The sequence below is a fragment of the Bombina bombina genome, chromosome 1 (assembly GCF_027579735.1).
Source record: "Bombina bombina isolate aBomBom1 chromosome 1, aBomBom1.pri, whole genome shotgun sequence".
Taxonomy (NCBI): Eukaryota; Metazoa; Chordata; class Amphibia; order Anura; family Bombinatoridae; genus Bombina; species Bombina bombina.
The window spans coordinates 1,038,441,786-1,038,461,895 of record NC_069499.1 but is presented as its reverse complement, the minus strand read 5'-3'; the positions used below and the strand labels follow the sequence as shown (position 1 = coordinate 1,038,461,895).

The 20,110-nt window shown below is 34.9% G+C and overlaps 1 protein-coding gene across 1 annotated transcript in view; it reads right to left on the bottom strand.

Annotated features, from left to right (window-relative positions):
• STK4 (serine/threonine kinase 4) overlaps positions 1–18,987 on the bottom strand; it is a 240,117-nt gene extending 221,130 nt beyond the window's left edge. The window contains exons 1-3 of the mRNA XM_053720089.1: positions 18,670–18,987; positions 8,662–8,742; positions 4,467–4,595 (exon numbers count right to left, since the gene is read on the bottom strand). Coding sequence (XP_053576064.1) covers positions 4,467–4,595; positions 8,662–8,742; positions 18,670–18,704 — 245 coding nt within the window. The 5' untranslated portion in view covers positions 18,705–18,987. The remainder of the gene's footprint in view (positions 1–4,466; positions 4,596–8,661; positions 8,743–18,669) is intronic.
• Between the last annotated feature and the right edge of the window lie 1,123 nt (positions 18,988–20,110).

Below are 20,110 nucleotides of genomic sequence, written 5' to 3'. Positions count from 1 at the left end.
AAGACGCACTATGCCTTACTAACACGCATGCAGCTTTGGCAGCACTTATCCCATTTTGCATACCTTGGACTTATGCTAAGTTTGGCTGAAAACAATACCGCTATATGTGGAAAATCATCCTGGTGTGATTTGGTTGTTTTCTTCAGCAATACACTCTTGTGAGAATTTTATCTCAATATATGCAGGCATCTCTATGTAAACTGCTGTGTCTCTATGTAACTGCTGTACCGAGGCAATTCATTATGGAGGATGTATTACTATGTTCCACTATCTATCTTATTGCTAATAACCATTGCAATAGTTATTCTTCATACTTGTATGTAACTCACTATTTATCTTATTGCTAATAACCATTGCAATAGCTATTCTTCATACTTGTATGTAATTCTTTGTAATTGTTGCTATACTGCCATTATTGTTGTTTCTGAAATCTTTACAAAGCACCTATCACTACTTAGATCCCTAAAAATGTACCTGTCCGGTAATTATCCCTTGTATTGACTTGGGTACCGTGCACAGCTTGGGTGTAGCAGTGTACTAGGTGTCTTTGGATTGTATTTTTGCCAATATTATGATTATGATGAACAAATCTTCAGGGTTTTAACTGGCCACATGTACTATATTGTTTGTTCAACATACTTTACTTTGTGTTGCTAACATATACCCGAGGCCAGCGCACAACTGGCCCATTGCTATGTTTGGACAGTTAGGATTTACCTCTTTCTGTACTATTAATAAATTATTTTTTGTTCTCTGTGATTGTACTGGTCAGAGATTCATTCCATTTGTTTAATTTAGCTACACTTTTGAGCTACTTTTATAAAAAAAAAAAGAGTGCTTGATTCCCTATCTATACAGGGCCTTAGGAAATTTTTGATGGTCCTTGTTCTCCTCTTGTAGTTTGTTGAAGAATAATTTTTTATAGGGTCTGCACCACATTAAAATTATTATCTAGCATAACATTAATGTTTTCTAAATTTTGATAATTTTTTCCATGGAAAAAGACACATTTATAGTAGCCATTTGTCCTGTACCCTTATATATATATATATATATATATATATATATATATATATATATATATATATATATATACACATATACATACACACACATATATATATATATATATTATATATATATATATACACACATATATATATATATATATATATATACACACACATATACATATATATATATATATATACACACATACATATATATATATATACATATATATATATACATATATATATATATACATATATATATACATATATATATATATACATATATATATACATATATATATATATATATATATATATACATATATATATACATATATATATATATATATATATATATACATATATATATACATACATATATATATATATATATATATATATATATATATATATATATATATATATATATATATATATATATATATATATATATATATATATATATATATAAATAAGAGCCGGTAGACTACACACACACACATATACACACGGTTGTATCTTATTCTCCATAACAATACACTTAATATATCAGATATCTGAGGCAAACACATGCATTCAGGATTAACATACACTCCTCAAGAATATAGGTGATGCTGTTTACTAGTTTTTATTTGCAAAGCAAAACCAATGATTCAAGGAAAATAAAAGATCAAGAATACCAAGGTGGCCTTCAAGGGCTTAGAAATTAGCATATGAACCTCCTAGGTTTAGCTTTCAACTAAGAATACCAAAAGAACAAAGCAAAATTGGTGATGAAAGTAAATTGGAAAATTGTTTAAAATGATATGCCCTATCTGAATCATGAAAGTTTATTTTGGACTAGACTGTCCCTTTAAAAGAAGAAGTGAAAACGTCATACTTAAAGGGACACTAAAGTCAAAATAAGCTTTCATGATTTAGATAGAGCATGCAGTTTTAGAGACTATTTCCAAGTTCACAGGGTATACGTTTACTAGTCTGTGTTTGGCTGATGTCTGTCACATGATACAGGCAGCCGGAAAAATTAAATCTACTCATTTAAAATTCAGAGTAAGTGGAATTGTATCGTCTTTTTATTATGCATTTGACAATTATGCAATTCCACTGTGTTTAGTGGTCCTTTAACATTGCAATATTTCCCACAGTTATTGGCTGCACACTACAGTAGCCGATTTACAACTATACCTGATTGGGCCTTAGCTGAGAAGGAAACCTAGTTTACAACATGGCTGCAACCATTGCTCTATGGACACAAAAACTACTTTTTTTTCAATGTTTAAACAACTAATATAATTTAAAAAATATGCATATTATTCTCTGTCTAATGTTTATTTAGAGTTTAATGCCCCTTTAATTTTGGGATTAACACCTTTGTAGGGGTTAAGTACATACAGAAGTATAACCAATAATGCAGCAACAAATATTCTAACATCATAGAACATGTTATAATTGCTTCTTTATATGCATTTGATTAGTTATGTGAATGCACACAAGCCATTTACATTTTGTTTTGTTAGAAATATATAAATGGAAACACAGAGGAGAAACAGATTGATTGGCCAATATTATTTCAGATAAAAAAGCACCATCCTTTACATTAGTTATGAGGCTGTAGAGTGAAACTTCTGCAATAACCACAGCATGAAGGCTGCTGAGGAAAAAACTGCACTATAGATTATTTTTATTACAGATTATTTTTGTTTAAAAACAATTGCTGTGGTAAAACAATTTTGCAATTACCAGGCTTCATGGGTCTAATTGTGCCTTTGACCGTTAATGAGTTTCTAATCCTACAATTTAATGGGAGGAACTGACAAATATAGAATATATACAGTATTCTTCACAGAACATTTTGCCAGCTGGGTGAGATTATGAAGTAGCCAGGTGGGGCAATGTAATACTTTGTAATATTCTGCTATCCGAAGCACAAATTAGTACCATAATTTAACAGAAATGTAATTATGTGAGCAATAAAACTGAAGAAAAAAATGAATATTAGCTCTATTTAGCTTAATATCTTACATTTTAGTCGGGTGGTTAGTAAAACCGGCCGGGAGGTGCACCCATTAAAAAATGTCCTGGGGAAAACACTGATATGACGGCACAAAAAAAAAAAAAGCAAATAAAGCCAAGCTTTAATGTCAACAATCGTGTCAGAGAATCACTTCTTCATTCTCGGAGCACTGTTTATTTCACACTGAAGAAGAAGCTGTGAATTTGCTATGGGCTGTAATAATATGCAAGCTTTATTATACAACAAAATATATATATATATATATATATCCAACAAACAAGGTAAGTCCAGCACCTTAATTTTTAAACCAATTCCAAGTGTAAAGACATATTTTCAAGGTAGTAAAGTGCGCGTACGCTAGAGAAGCCTGCCAACCTCTCAAAATATAGAACCAAAAATTTAAAAAAATAGCGACAGCACTGTTTTTAATAAAAAATACTAATTTTATTTAAAGCAACATGGGGATAAAATAGCAACGTTTCGAGTCACGTAGGACCCTTAGTCATGCTACAGACAATAACTAAAGGAGGTTGATAGTAATTGTCTGTTGCATGACTAAGGGTCCTACGTGACTCGAAACGTTGCTATTTTATCCCCATGTTGCTTTAAATAAAATTTGTATTTTCTATTTAAAACAGTGCTGTCGCTATTTTTGAAATTTTTGGTTATATATATTTTTTTTTATATTTTTTTTTTGTTAACAATATGCCATTTAATAGGCCAAAAATTAAAACGCTCACTTTGGTAACAGATGTTTCACATTTTCACTATGTGTTTAAAGGGACGATAAAATCTTTGAGGTTGTATTTATACATAGTAAGACATCCGAGTAATGTTCATTATTTATTTGCTCCCCTTTCATGTAATTTAACTCTCAAAATCAAGTGTTCCAATTCTAAGGAATGATAGTGCAAATTACAGGCTTTATAAATCTAACACTGCTACATATTTGTTCCTAATTGGCTTCAACAGAGATTATCAAGTAAGAAACTGAAAGAAAAAAAAAAAGAATATTTTCTAAGAAAAGTGGCAAGCTTTGTCAACTCCAGTAAAAAATACTGATTGGCACCGCCAAACAAGGCAAGTAGTGGTTGAAGTATGGCTTTTAAGAAAACAAGGTAATATCATATAAGATATTGCATTTACAAAGTGTTTACTTATAGGTTCAATCCCTTTTGCATGGGACAGTAAAGTCATAGACCAGATGTGCTCATGTGACAGTCCTAAGCATGACATTGCTGTTAATTGGTTGATACTTATGCATGCTGCTCCTGATTGGCTAACCCATGTTGTCCTTCCCATGAGCAGCAATGCATTGCATCTTTGTGGATAAATACATAGTAAAAAAAAAAAAGACATTATTATTATTATTATTAAAGTATATATTTTTTGTAGCTTGGATTCTGTAATTTACTGCAAGTTTATTTGAAGCCTCTTACCTGTCACATTGCTGCATTATAGATATTTCCTTGATAATTTCTTGAAGATCTGATTCGACAGGGATCTGTTTAATTGCAACAATCTGACTAGTTTCCTTGTGACTTGCTTTGTACACACTGCCATAGGACCTAAAACAAATACACATTTTTGAATATTGTTATGTTTTGGTAGTAAAGAGAGTAATACACCCATTATAATATGAACACATGACCACTGGCTATTTATCTCAGAACCAGCATCTAACCACGATATCAGCAGAATGAAACTGCAAGACTGCATTAAAAATGCAGCTTTTTTTTCCCTGATAGTGGTCAGTCCTAAATTACTAGAAAGTTGCAGTGACACCTACTCAACATGGCTTTTACAAAACTGAAACCAGTTAGTTCTTAAGTCAGTTAACAATAATTTAGTGGCATCACTGGGCTCAATGCAAACCTATCAGTATTCTCCACCGAAAAAAAATGCCAGCTGGGTGGCATTATGAATTAGCTGGCTGGGGGCAGTGTGTATAATAACATTTTCTGTAAATGTTAAAGTAATGGTAAATTGTAGCATTATTCAAAGCTATCCTGAATCTATAGAATAGAGTAAAAGGATCCTCATTTTAATGATTTTGAAGTAAAACGGCTTAATGATTGAGTGCTGTGTGGCTAGCACAGCTATTGGATAAGAGGTGGAAACGTCACCTCATGAAAAAAAAAATAGTTTTGCGGTGAGCAGCAGAAGGGGTTATTTAAGTAGAACGTAAAGGTACGTTTTAGAGCCGTTTCACTTCAAAATCATGAATGGAGGTACTTTTAATCCACTCTAAAGTTTAAGATAGCGTTTGAATAACACTACAATTGACCAAAAATGAATTGCCGTAGTAGCCTCTGTTTTGGTGTCTTGTCCAGGAGTATGTACTATTTCGTAAAATAACTTTTTTACATGAACTGTCACTAATGGAGCACATCAGTGCACACTGACTACAGGGATTCCTCAGCTATAGACGGAGGAACATCCGGGTTTTTCGATCTGGAGGACCTGCACGAATAGGATTCATCGGCTGTATGCTGTTATCCAGTGCCACCAAACACGGACGGTATCCAGTGCCACCAAACACGATGTGCCTTGTTGTTATTTTTATTTTGTGAGTGTCAGCCATACTTAGGGCCTTTTTCCGTTAAAGTATGTGTTTTACTTGAGTCGGAGGTGCGTTCTCTTATCTTTTCTAACACTACAATTTACCAAAAATTAATTGCATAATTTAACAAATTGATTTTATGATAATTTGTGCAACAAAAAAATGAAAATAATTTTTAATTAATATTAAATAAAATTTTAGCTGGTTGGTGTGTCCATTAAAGGGCCATTATAGTAAAAAAATACACACTCTAATCTGTTAGAGCATGTAATTTTTTGACTATCGACCTGGCCTACTGTATATTTTATCCCAGCAAAGGGGTTAAACACACAGTAGATGTTTTGATCAGGACTCACCGCTGGACCCAAGCTGAATCTGCATCGGTAGTCGCACAACTCAGATGTGCAACTAGCATTGCTTATTAAACTAGTGGCGTGTTCAGCTCGGGACCAGCAGTACACCATGAATCCTGATCGAACATCTACAGTGTGTTTAACCCCTTTGGAGGGATTAAATATACAGAAGACCAGGGTCAATAGTAAAAAAAAATGACATGCTCTAACGGATAAGAGGATGTAATGTTTCGGTTATAATGGCCCATTTAATTCGTCCATTAAATAGGCCATGGGGAGAACACTACAAATGCCCTTAAATAAGCCTGGTAAATATCTCCCCCCCCCCCCTACAATAACAAGAAGAAAAAATATTATTCTAGATTGTTTTTGAGAAGATACTATGAACTCATAGTAAATGTTTATATAACCAGAATATCCCTATTGTGTTGTCTGCCCATATGCAAGGCCTTTGTTGTAATAAGTACATTTTCTGCTACTTCCCCACCACTATAATATCAGAGAAAGAAAATGAGAACAGTTTGACAAAGACAGAGGAATTACCTTAGTCCTTTAACCCCTTTGATTCTTAGCAATTATACACCACTGGGCTAGAGGTGGTCTTTTACTGCATATAAACTAATGATTTGTAAAAATATTAGTCATGCACAACCCTAATATAAACATTCATTTCTATAAGGCACCTATGTATATATCGATTTTTAAGCAGACCAACATGCTTACAAATAACATTAGTTTACAGGAATACGTAAATAGGCTAACAACCCACCACATGAAATGAGAAAAAATCTGCTATTTTCTTTAGCATATATGGTGAAAAACAGCTAAAGAAAACGCCAAAATATTTGTGATGTTCAAAGTACACTGAATAACAAATTGAAAATCCGAACATACCATTTAAAATTTTTGACTTTGCATAATCTTGCATTTTATGCAGAAAATTAGTAGGAATAAAATATTGAATCTAATAAAAATATTAGATAATTTTTAAAATTACAGGAAATTCTATTCACAACCCATCTTCTAATTTACTCCTATTATCAAATGTTCTTCATTCTCTTAGTATCTTTATTGGAATAAGCAGGAATGTAAGCTTACGAGCCCATCTTTGGTTTAGCACCTGGGTAGCGGTTGCTGATTGGTGGCTAAATGTACTACTAAATGTGCTACTCAGGGTGCTGAACCAAAAATGGCCCGGCTCGTAAGCTTACATTCCTGCTTATTCCATGCTTTATCTGAATTATAAAAGAAAAAAATTTGGGTTCAGTATTTAACAATGTATAACATTGCTACAAGAGTGCAAAATACATGTGTACACTATAAGCCTACCCAGGTTTCTCTTCAAAAAAGAAAACAAAGAACATTCACAAATATTATTATAGAATTCCATTGGAAAGATTATCTAAACTATAAGAGTTTAATTTTGACTTTCCTCTTCCTTGGGATATAGTAAAGCTGAGGATGAAGCAAGTTTTCACAAAAAGGCAACGCCAGCATATGATGTAAAGTTGTAGGGTATCAGGTTCAGGAGTACTTTGTGGGTGCACTCAGTGTTTCTCAACTCCAGTCCGCAAGTAGCCCTAACAGGCCAGATTTGCATAACATCTTAACTAAAGCACAGGTGAAATAATCAGCTGATGGGTGTGCTCTAGTTAGGATAGCATTACAATGTTAGGGGAGGACTGTAGCTGAGAAACTATTACTTTACAGAGAGAGTACAAAGAGTGGTTGATTCTTGGAATAGACTTGCAGTTTATATAACAAAGTCAAATACTGAAAGTAATTTGAAGATTGTCTGGATTATATTGTTAATAAGGTTGTCCAAAGGTTTAATGAAGTTTACACTTAAAGAAGGGGAATAGGGGCAGACTCAAAGAGCCTTATTCTTATGTGGCATCAAAATATATGCTTCTCTTTGATGTTGCTGTGTGCCAAAGAGAATAACAAGTTATGTAATGATTGTAGTTTATAAACTGATACCTAAATCAGACCAATATCTGAACAATAACACCCCACCTGACACTTAAATCAGAACCTGTCTTAGAATGTGGAACAAGGAGTTTTATTTGTCTTGTCACAAAAACAAAAAGGGGCATTGGTAATTCTAAAAGGGTGCTGTGAGCTGTAAAACCTTCAAACGTGCCAACAACTTGCATTTCATGACAAGTCCCAGCTCTGCCAGGCTGCTGCATCTGCCCAATACAGCGCCACCCTGTCCTTAAAACCATGTGAACAGAAGCCCCAGCTGTCTGAAGCTACTGACTAAAGGAATAAGAAAAGATGGGCACAAGAACAAGGGAGTCAAACAGTGGACTACACTGTCTGTACAATCAGTAAGTTATGAGTGTGGGGGAAGTGAGAGACAGATTAAGAAGATTGTTACACTTATAGCATACTGTTGATGACAGCTGATTGTACAGCGTTTTCTACTCCAGGCATAAGTTATATAGTGTTTAATACCAGGCAAATAAAAATGTGAAATTATGTTATAACTGATGAAAATTAACAATGTCTCATAGGATAAAGCAGTTCTAAGAATGTGTGCCATAGTTTTGTGGCCCCAGTAAAGAGAGGAATGTATGTGCTTCGGAGGGCTTCTGGTGAGTGGGCAAATAAGGCACAAATCAAAACAGCCCTCTATAGGGGAGAATTTCACATACCCTGAAACCTTACCTATATCTGGTCACTTTTAAACAGAGTAATCTATTAAATGCTTACCCTTCCCCAAGTTTTTCTAGCACATCGAAAACCTCTTCAGGCTGTTTATTCAGACTTTCTTCACTTAACTTTTTCAGATGTCTGAAGGAAATAAAGGAAAAAAAATGTTATTTTCTAATATTCTAATGATGAACGGATACACCAAACACAACAGAACACTACTCAGCGCTAGGTATAGATGTTATGCCTCATAAATTTGAAATTTAAAAAAAAAAAAAAAAAAAAAAACAACAACTAAATACTAGATCAGGTTATGTATAATATAACTATTATATAGATGAGCAAGCAGCTTTCATCAATTCTGCAAAAATAGTCCTCCTTGGAGAAAGTTTATAATCAAAGTTCCATTAGCCAAACAGTACCTTTAGCTCACAAAATTGAGTGATTTGATATTGCTTCTTTTGATGAAATCGTTTTCAATTTTATTGTCAGCTTCCAAGCAGATCCTTGACCTTTTCTTTTACTCCCTCTCTGCCGCTCCTTTTAAATCCCTTCTTTCTCAAGGGATTGTGGGATCCAGGATCCACAGTAGATAGACAGAAAAAACAAAAGCGCAAAAGAGAGAGGATTCAAGTGCAGTTATAACACAAAGTAGCGCAATAAGTGATAAATCTACTCACCAGATGTATATTAAAAAATTGCCTTTATTTATTTTCAAAGATAAAACACTTCGTTTCCGTGCACAGCACCCACAGACCACAGATGACTGGTAACTGGAAAGTTCTTGAAATAGCAAGTCTACGCTTGCGGCAGGGTTTTCCGGACAGCCCGCCCTCAGCATAGCAGTCCTGTTTTCTGATGCTCCTGACGGATATGAACCCCAACGCATTTCCCCCGGTGTTCGCCGGGCTTTATCAAGGGGATATTCTCCAAAAAGTTAATATCGGGTTGTAGCAAACATTGGCTCCTTAAGTACCCGTATGTGATAGAACACTCCACCCTAGAGAGGGGCCTGTCTTCCATCTGATTCATGATTGGCTTATATAAACCAATAGAGAAACAATGCATATACTTGAAATTCATTCATTAAAAATTGTTATACACGGCATTAAGCAAGATAAAAAAAAATTATATACAAATCGTTCATATATTTTATCAGCACACACACATATATCGTACCTAATTTATCGGACTGCTCAAGGGCATACATACTGTTTGTAAATAATACCCGTAGCAACGCTATTTTATGTGGGTTTTGTGATATACCCCTCCCCCTGCAGAGGCTCAACATTTCTTTCTCTCTCAGTATTGGTGGTTTGTGTAACCTCTAGTTCTATTCATTCTATGACAGGGCTGAGTGATGCAGTCATTTGTATGGGGAGTTCCCCCATATATGCTACGATTATTGGATGCACTCAATATTTGATTATGCGCACTGAAACCTCGTAGCGTTGAGCGCTAAAATGTGATGTTATAGTGTTGCAATTTTGTTTTAAGTGAATACTCTAAAACTTGCACTATATATGTTACGAATAAGAACCTTTTAGAGATACTATAAGAAACATTAAAAATTACATAGTTAATTGAAATGGTAGTTCATAACGACTGGATAAGTTATATGTTGACAAAGGGAAGAATTAATACATATTGAAATAATTAGATATCTTACAAATAAATAATTAAAAATTAAAATTGAATTTGATTTAAAACTTACTAAACACTGATGTTAAAATTTAATATAAAAAGCGAAAAAAAGTCATGCAGAACACCTTGAGGCTTATTCTGATTCACATATAGGCGGCCACATCAATGTCAATGTTGAGACCTTGAGGATGTAATGTCATTAATTTATATATCCAATATGTCTCTAGTTTCCTCAATTCTAGTAATCTATTGTGCTTAGTTGGTGGGATCCACCCAATTACCTGTATTTTTAAAGAGACAGGATCACTATTGTGATACTCAAAAAAATGTTTTGCAACATTATGTTTGATCAATTTTTCTTATATGTTATAAACATGTTCACAGGCTCTGCGTCTTATTTGACGTTTTGTGCGACCTACATACATTAGGCCACACCCACAATTTAACAAGTAGACTACATATGTAGATTCACAATTGCTTTTAAAGTCAATTTCATAGTGATTAGTTTTACTGGAGTTGCTGAAGAATTTTGATCTCTCTACATGAGGACACATCGTGCATCTAGACTCATAATGTTGCAAAACATTTTTTTGAGTATCACAATAGTGATCCTGTCTCTTTAAAAATACAGGTAATTGGGTGGATCCCACCAACTAAGCACAATAGATTACTAGAATTGAGGAAACTAGAGACATATTGGATATATAAATTAATGACATTACATCCTCAAGGTCTCAACATTGACATTGATGTGGCCGCCTATATGTGAATCAGAATAAGCCTCAAGGTGTTCTGCACGACTTTTTTTCGCTTTTTATATTAAATTTTAACATCAGTGTTTAGTAAGTTTTAAATCAAATTCAATTTTAATTTTTAATTATTTATTTGTAAGATATCTAATTATTTCAATATGTATTAATTCTTCCCTTTGTCAACATATAACTTATCCAGTCGTTATGAACTACCATTTCAATTAACTATGTAATTTTTAATGTTTCTTATAGTATCTCTAAAAGGTTCTTATTCGTAACATATATAGTGCAAGTTTTAGAGTATTCACTTAAAACAAAATTGCAACACTATAACATCACATTTTAGCGCTCAACGCTACGAGGTTTCAGTGCGCATAATCAAATATTGAGTGCATCCAATAATCGTAGCATATATGGGGGAACTCCCCATACAAATGACTGCATCACTCAGCCCTGTCATAGAATGAATAGAACTAGAGGTTACACAAACCACCAATACTGAGAGAGAAAGAAATGTTGAGCCTCTGCAGGGGGAGGGGTATATCACAAAACCCACATAAAATAGCGTTGCTACGGGTATTATTTACAAACAGTATGTATGCCCTTGAGCAGTCCGATAAATTAGGTACGATATATGTGTGTGTGCTGATAAAATATATGAACGATTTGTATATAATTTTTTTTTATCTTGCTTAATGCCATGTATAACAATTTTTAATGAATGAATTTCAAGTATATGCATTGTTTCTCTATTGGTTTATATAAGCCAATCATGAATCAGATGGAAGACAGGCCCCTCTCTAGGGTGGAGTGTTCTATCACATACTGGTACTTAAGGAGCCAATGTTTGCTACAACCCGATATTAACTTTTTGGAGAATATCCCCTTGATAAAGCCCGGCGAACACCGGGGGAAACGCGTTGGGGTTCATATCCGTCAGGAGCACCAGAAAACAGGACTGCTATACTGAGGGCGGGCTGTCCGGAAAACCCTGCCGCAAGCGTAGACTTGCTATTTCAAGAACTTTCCAGTTACCAGTCATCAGCGGTCTGTGGGTGCTGTGCACGGAAACAAAGTGTTTTATCTTTAAAAATAAATAAAGGCAATTTTTTAATATACATCTGGTGAGTAGATTTATCACTTATTGTGCTACTTTGTGTTATAACTGCACTTGAATCCTCTCTCTTTTGTGCTTTTGTTTTTTCTGTCTATCTAATGATGAACTGAACTAGAGATCTACTTGAGGTATACAAAGATGATCTCTAACCACCAAGAAAGCAGCATATACAGGGAACATTTCTACTTTACTCCAAATATTCAAAATAGCAGTTACTACATTTTTTCAGATATGCCGTTTTGTTTCGACTTTGCAAGAAAAAATAAGGACAGTATCACAAGTAACAAAAACAATGCATTTAACACCTAAGGCAAATTTTGAAAAATGTACTATTTTGTTTTGCTTTGCACCATCCAAAAGAGACCATTTCAAAATGTATTTGTCTTTTGAATACTAAAAGAAGATTTTTTAATTTTTTTTAATTTTTTTTAAATGAAGCTACTTTTACTTGTTTGAGGAATGTGCTGTTTTTCACCAGTTGGTATAGACACAGCAGTGTCACTTGTGAACAAATACGTTTTCTGCTTTCACCTTTTTTGTGTAAAGTATTGTTACATACCTTTAACATTTATTGTTAGATCTTTCATAGGCACGACCAAACATTCTGAGTCTCTTATACAGGTTATCTTTTGCAGACAGATTCTGTTTGAGTCTCAATCAACTTCATAATAAGAGCATATAAATGCCCTTTTAACCCCTCAACTTTGCAATTGAGACATAAAAGTTTTTTAAAGGGACATGAAACCAAAAATCTTTACTTCATGAATCAGATAGAGCACGCAATTTTAAACAACTTTCCAATTTACTTCTATTATCAAAATTTGCTTTGGTCTCTTGGTATCCTTTGATGAAGAAGAAGCAATGCACTACTGATAGCTAACTGAACACATCATGTAAGCCTGTGCTAAAAGGCATATATGTGCAGCCACCAATAAGCAGCTAGCTCCAAGTAGTCTATAGCTCCCCCTGAGCCTACCTAGGTATGCTTTTTAACAAAGGATAGCAAGAGAACAAAGCAAATTGAAAAGTTTACAACTGCATGTTCTATCTACATCATGAACGTTTAATTTTACTTTCTTTACTTAAATATTTAAGTGAGAGACTAGTATAGCTATTAGTAGCAGCTATCATAAATGAACTCTATCTCCTCCACTGCAAATTAACCCTACCCCAACTTTGACAGAGCCCATCACCACAAGTAACCTGCTACCTTCCACACTTCCAACCACGACTTCCTCCATTACTACTTCATTGGCCCCTTAAAGGACAGTGTACTGTAAAATTGCCCGCCCCTTTGATGCATTCCCAATTAATAATTTTTGTCTGCTGGAATGTATAAAATTGTTTACAAATAGTTCATTTACCTTTCTTTTTGTAATTTGAAATGGCTGATTTTGCCTGTTAAAACTGCCACCTATTCAGAAAATGTCAATACTGCAATGTTTAATGGGTACAAATAAAAGCTATGTAATTGAGAGCCAGCAGAAAAATTCACAATCCCAGTGGGGATGGGAGAGATAGGCACTACAATTTTTATTTTCAATTGTTAACTCTGACAGAGCTAAGATAAGGAAGTTTTTGTGTTCATACAGATCAACAAGATAGTGGGATATAAATGTATACAGAAAGAGAAGTGCTCTACCGGGAACGAACAACAGCTCAGTAGCTTGTTCTATGACAAGTTACCACCTATGAAAAGCCCTTTTTAGCCCAACTGTGCTCTTCATACAGGAGAAGGTTCCTGAAGTATATCAGTCTGATCCCACCTAGTAAGGCCAGTCCAACCCAGAAATACTAGGCAATCCTCCTCTGAACAAGGTAATCCCAGATGATCATTCCGGCCATCTGTGGGCCTAGTCAGTGAGGTACATCAATATCCCTTTAAGGACATTGGGCAAGGAGTCTACGTCTAGTTTCCCCCATCACACTTAGGAAGACTTCCCCAGGGTCAAAGAAATGGATAGGGGAGAACGAATGCTAAGTTAAAAGTCCAAACTTTATTGTCCAGCATTAAAAAGGAAAAGCATAGTGAACGTTGTCTGCATTTGACTTCCCCAGGGACATAATATACACTCACCAGCCACTTTATTAGGTACACCTGTTCAATTGCTAATCAGCCAATCACAAGGCAGCAACTCAATGCATTTAGGCATCTAGACATGGTGAAGACAACTTGCTGAAGTTCAAACCGAGCATCAGAATGGGGAAGAAAGGGGATTTAAGTGACTTTGAATGTGGCATGGTTGTTGGTGCCAGACAGGCTGGTCTAAGTATTTAAAAAAAAATGCAGATCTACTGGGATTTTCACGCACAACCATCTCTAAGGTTTATAGAGAATGGTCCGAAAAAGAGAAAATATCCAGTTAGCGGCAGTTGTGTGGAAGAAAATGCCTTGTTGATGTCAGAAGAGAATGGGCAGACTGGTTTGAGGTGATAGAAAGGCAACAGTAACTCAAATAACCACTCGTTACAACCAAGGTATACAGAATACCATATCTGAATGCACAACACGTCGAACCTTGAAGCAGATGGGCTACAGCAGCAGAAGACCACACCTGGTGCCACTCCTGTCAGCTAAGAACAGGAAACTGAGGCTATAATTCGCACAAAAAATTGGACAATAGAACATTGGACAATAGAAGATTGGAAAAACATTGCCTGGTCTGATGAGTCTCGATTTCAGCTGCGACATTCAGATGGTAGAGTCAGAGTTTGGCATAAACATGAAAGAATGGATCCATCATGCCTTTTATCAACGGTTTAGGCTGGTGGTGTTGGTGTAATGGTGTGGGGATATTTTCTTGGCACACTTTGGGCCTCTTAGTACTACTAATTGAGCATTGTTTAAACACCACAGCCTACCTGAGTATTGTTGCTCACCATGTCCATCCCTTTATGACTACAGTGTACCCATCCATCTTCTGATGGCTACTTCCAGCAGGATAATGCATCATGTCACCAAAGCTCAAATCATGTCAAACTGGTTTCTTGAACATGGCAAAGAGTTCACTGTACTCCAATGGCCTCCACAGCCACCAGATCTCAATCCAGTAGAGCACCTTTGGGTTGTGGTGGAACTGGAGATTTGCATTATGGATATGCAGCCGACAAATCTGCAGCAACTGCGTGATGCTATCATGTCAATATGGACCAAAATGTCTGAGGAATGTTTCAAACACCTTGTTGAATCTATGCCATGAAGAATTAAGGCAGTTCTGAAGGCAAAAAATGGGTCCAATCCGGTACTAGCAAGGTGTACCTAATAAAGTGGCCGGTGAGTGTAAATGCATACACAGAGAAGCTGCTCCTCACTGACGAGACCCAAAGGAGGCTGCAACGATCATCTGGGGTTCCCATTTCCCTTGTTCAGAGGAGAATTGCCTGGTATTTCAGTGCTGAACTGACCTTGCAGATGCTCATTATGCCTGCACAGTAAAAGACATGTTTGCTAGGGATCATTTAGAAATACAGATCAGAGGTCACCTTCATTTTTACAAGTAGTTTGTGTTAATAATTTAACAATGTTTCCACAAGTTGCAAAAAAAAGACAACAACACTAAAGGTTAGCACCATCAGCTATCAAAATTGTTTGTGACAATAACGGACACCTAATTAGACAGTAAAGTCAAAATTTAAATAATTCAGACAGAGCATGTCATTTTAAACAACTTTCTAGTTTACTTATGTTATCTAATTTGCTTTCTCAGTATCCTTTGTTGAAGAGTAAACATAGGTTTGCTCATAAAAGGGGCTCAGGAGCATGTACTGTTTTTTAGTAATCTGGCAGTGTCTGCAACAATGTATGTAGTAATGTTATACAATGTTGCAAACACTGCTGCCCTAGAGCAGTGTTTATTAATATTTTGATAGCAAGTACCCCTGTAGGCATTTATTTTGTATGTACCCCAACTGCAGCACAAATATTATTGATCTTTTGCATGAGCAAAAACGGAAATCCTGCGTATCATTTGATTTCACAAGCTTGTATCAGATATCTTAATTTAGTAAATATATAGGAATCTGATATTTGTTTTATGTTTTCCGGAATTTAATGTTTGGAAATATGACAACAGAGAATAATAAAGACATAAAACACAGATATACAGATCATAATTATATGCAATTAATGTGCTGCTTACATTTAAAATATAAAAGAAAACTTTTGTGCATGATGAGGAAAGTAATATTTATGGTACCATCTTTCTATTTTTAATAAACATTTCATTCACAGTATATCTGTCTCATTTTACTGTGGCACACTTCAGTATGATGCTTGACAGTGGCACATTTATCTGACACTTGGTCACAGTTATACACCTTACATGCACTTTCCGTGTTCGTATCAGTGAAGCTCAACTCCAGCCCTCATGTGTCACTAAAAAGACAGAATATAAGATTTTAGCAATTTGATGTGAATCAGTGACTGAGCAGGGGACTAACCTCAGCAGGGAAATAATCACACTCTGCCCTGTTAAGAGTGTTTAAGGGTAGAAATGAGCAACAGCTTTCTCTGATATATCATATTTACAATAGCAACAGCTGGGAAAACAAATAATGAAGGCCAATACCTGGAGTACCCCAGGGGTACACGTATCACAGGTTGAAAAACTAGGCCCTAGAGCACTAAGGACGCATGCACACTACTGAACTCCTATCAGCCCCTACCTACGTTTACTCTTCTACAAAGATTCCAAGACGACAAAACAAATCTGAGAATAAAAGTACATTGGAAAGTTGTTTCAAATTGAATGCTCTATCTGAATCATCAAAATTTTAAAACATTTATTGTGTGTATATATACACAGTATATATATATAATATATATATATATATATATAAAATATATATATATATTAGGGCTGGGCGATATGGGTGGGGGGAAAAAAAATCCTGATTTTTTTTTAAAAAAACCTTGCGATTTAATCGCGATTTTATTAAAAATTACTATAACACCTTATTTTTTCAATAAAATGTTTATTTAACACTACAGAATCTTACTGTACATGTTTCTCAATGTCCAATACACTCTTGGAGCATAAAAATACAAACCACAAAAGAAGTAAAAAAAATAAAAATAAAAAAGTCAGTAAGGCACTTTAAAGTGTTTGTACAATACTCACTTTAATGCTCACAACTTTGAGCTGTCCCACTGCTTGACCACCGCCACACCACTCCCAGGTGACTCCCACACACTTTTCAATCTCTTCCAAAATAGCCGTTTCGCAGGCATTCTCAGGTCCGCCCATGGCCGTACGCTGGTCCGCCTCTCATCCTCCCTCTCGGACTCAGTTATCAGGATGATCTGAAGATTTATTTTTTTTATCGCATACTCTCACGGTTTTTAAACCGCTGCAATTAATTGTGGTTTAAAACTGCATCAGCGATTAATCTTGCAGCCCTAATATATATTTATATATTCTATTTTTTTTTTTTTTTAATTATTTCCATTATCATAGTTACATTTTGTTCATGGTGATTAATGTAACTTTAAATATTTGAAAACTAACCAATAGAAAGAATAGGTGTGACAACCCTATAGCACAAGCACCCAAGGAAGTGTGTATGTATGTATGTATATATATATATATATATATGTGTATGTATGTGTGTGTGTGTGTGTGTGTGTGTGTATGCACCTGCATCTGGGCAAAACACGAGAGTGCTTGGTTCTGCAAATATATATATATATATATATATATATATATATATATATATATATACACACACACACACACATATATATATATATATATATATATATATATCTTTTTTTATTGGCATATTCAATAATAATAAAGCACTACATTGCAAAACTAAAAACAAATGCTGATGTATTGCAGGGGATGAAATTGGTGTCAGTGTGTATGTAAAAAAACAATCAATTAATTAAACTTACCCAGGTTACGGTACCAGAGGCATTTAGGTCTAACTGATTCTGGCACACGTTTGCCAAAACTAAGGTTCAACACCCCTCAGTAGGAGAACTGTACATATCGCCTAAAGATTATTTGCACAACGTTATGCTGAAATTACTGAAACTTCCAACTAGAAAATTACTAGTTGGAAGTTTAATTTAGCTTTAAAATAAAAGTTCACATTATGAAGGAGGTAAACACCGAATTTCCTAGCTTTTCCTCATGTTTTTTTTTACATTAACAATGTATATATATATATAGATATGTTCAACAAATATATTTATTAGACTAATTCCTCATTTCTATGTAATTTGATTCACATATTATGATAGTCTTATAATAAGATGATATATTGTATACCAATGACAGATACTATCAAACACATATAAGCCTTTGTGTGCCTCATCAGGCGCTGTGCTCAAACGTGTGTAAATGCGATAGTGTATGCACGATAGTCATCTAAGTAAAAGTCATCGTATGCAATTTTAAACGTGTTCCATGCTCTGTGAAATACGCTGAAACTATGCAAGCAAAAGTATAGCCGAAGGCACCATTGCTTTATCTTACAACACAGTACTTAGTAGACCTAATGAAAGAAGGCAGGGCACTTACATGGTATTAGAACTGTGAACGCGCTTACCTTTTGGGATGGTTTCTAAGCTGTACAGTCTCCATCACTTCACCTGAAGATTGTAAATAAAATATTGCGTTTCCAGAACGAGGCGGCAGAAGGGCAGATCATTTAGCCAGCAGCACCTGTCTCCGTGCAGTTATTGTTGCGTGTATGAAGACTAACATCTTGTGGTTTCTGCACTTTATTTCATAGCACTTTAGATTTCATCTAACAAAAGCTCTACATAAGCAAACGGAAGCAGGAACAGAGCCCCGGAAACTGAGAATATGTAATATACAAATAGAGCGCTGTGAGTTGTGAAATTGTACACTGGTTGCAATTCAAGTCACTGAGGAAGTGCAGTAACCACTGCTAGAGAATGGCCACTCCTTACAGCTACAGATCACATTACAGGCACTGGCAGGCAAACTCCTTATATAACAAAACAAAAAAAGATATTAAAACCGGTTTATAATAAGGCAAATTATTTTAGGCATTCATTTAAAAAAACTCCAAAATACTATTACAGAAAAATACACTCAAAGTAAGAAGAAAAACAAAAGCGACCTAAGTAAATAATTAATGAAATCTATCTATATACAGGTGGCCCTCTGTTTACAATGGTTCAATTTGCGCCGTTTCAGAATAACAACCTTTTTTTTCACTTATGTGACTGCTATTAAAAAAGCATTGAGAAGCAGTGCATTGATTAAAATAGCCAGTAGGTGGAGCTGTCCGCTTGTGTTGCAGCAAATATATGCAAGCCAAGCACACAAGCAGGCTGAAATTAATCAGTGTAGCTAGCTAGAGCTGAGCTATTGAGCCGCTTTCAAAGGAACAAGATCTTCCTGTCTATAATTAAGTCCAGATTGGAATGCATAGAAAGAACTGTTTGCAAAAAATGCAAGTAAAGTCTGTGTTGTGTGATTTTTTTTTATTAGGTGTATAATGCTGTTTTAGCAAATGTTTTTGTTAGTTTAACTTAGTTTTATTATATATTCTGTGTTGTGTGATTATTTAATTAGGTTTGTAATGCTGTTTAGCATTTAAAGTCTTCATTTCAAAGCTTAAAAAATAATGTATTAGGTGTTACTTATGACAATTTTGAGGGGGACCTGGAACCTAACTCCCTCACTTCCCATTGACTTACATTATAAACTGGATTTCAATTTACAATGGTTTCGATTTACAACCATACCTTCTGGAACCTAACCCCGGTGTAAACTGAGGGCTACCTGTAATAGCATACACATATTGTGAATATTAAATACATCCTAAAAATGCAAGGGGGTTAAAAGGGATATTTATACTATTATGTCATATTATTTGAATATAATTAAGCAAAAAGAAAATTTATGCTTACCTGATAAATGTATTTCTTTTTTGACACAAGTCCACAGATCATCTTAATTACTAATGGGATATTCACCTCCTGGTCAGCAGGATGCGGCAAAGAGCACCACATCAA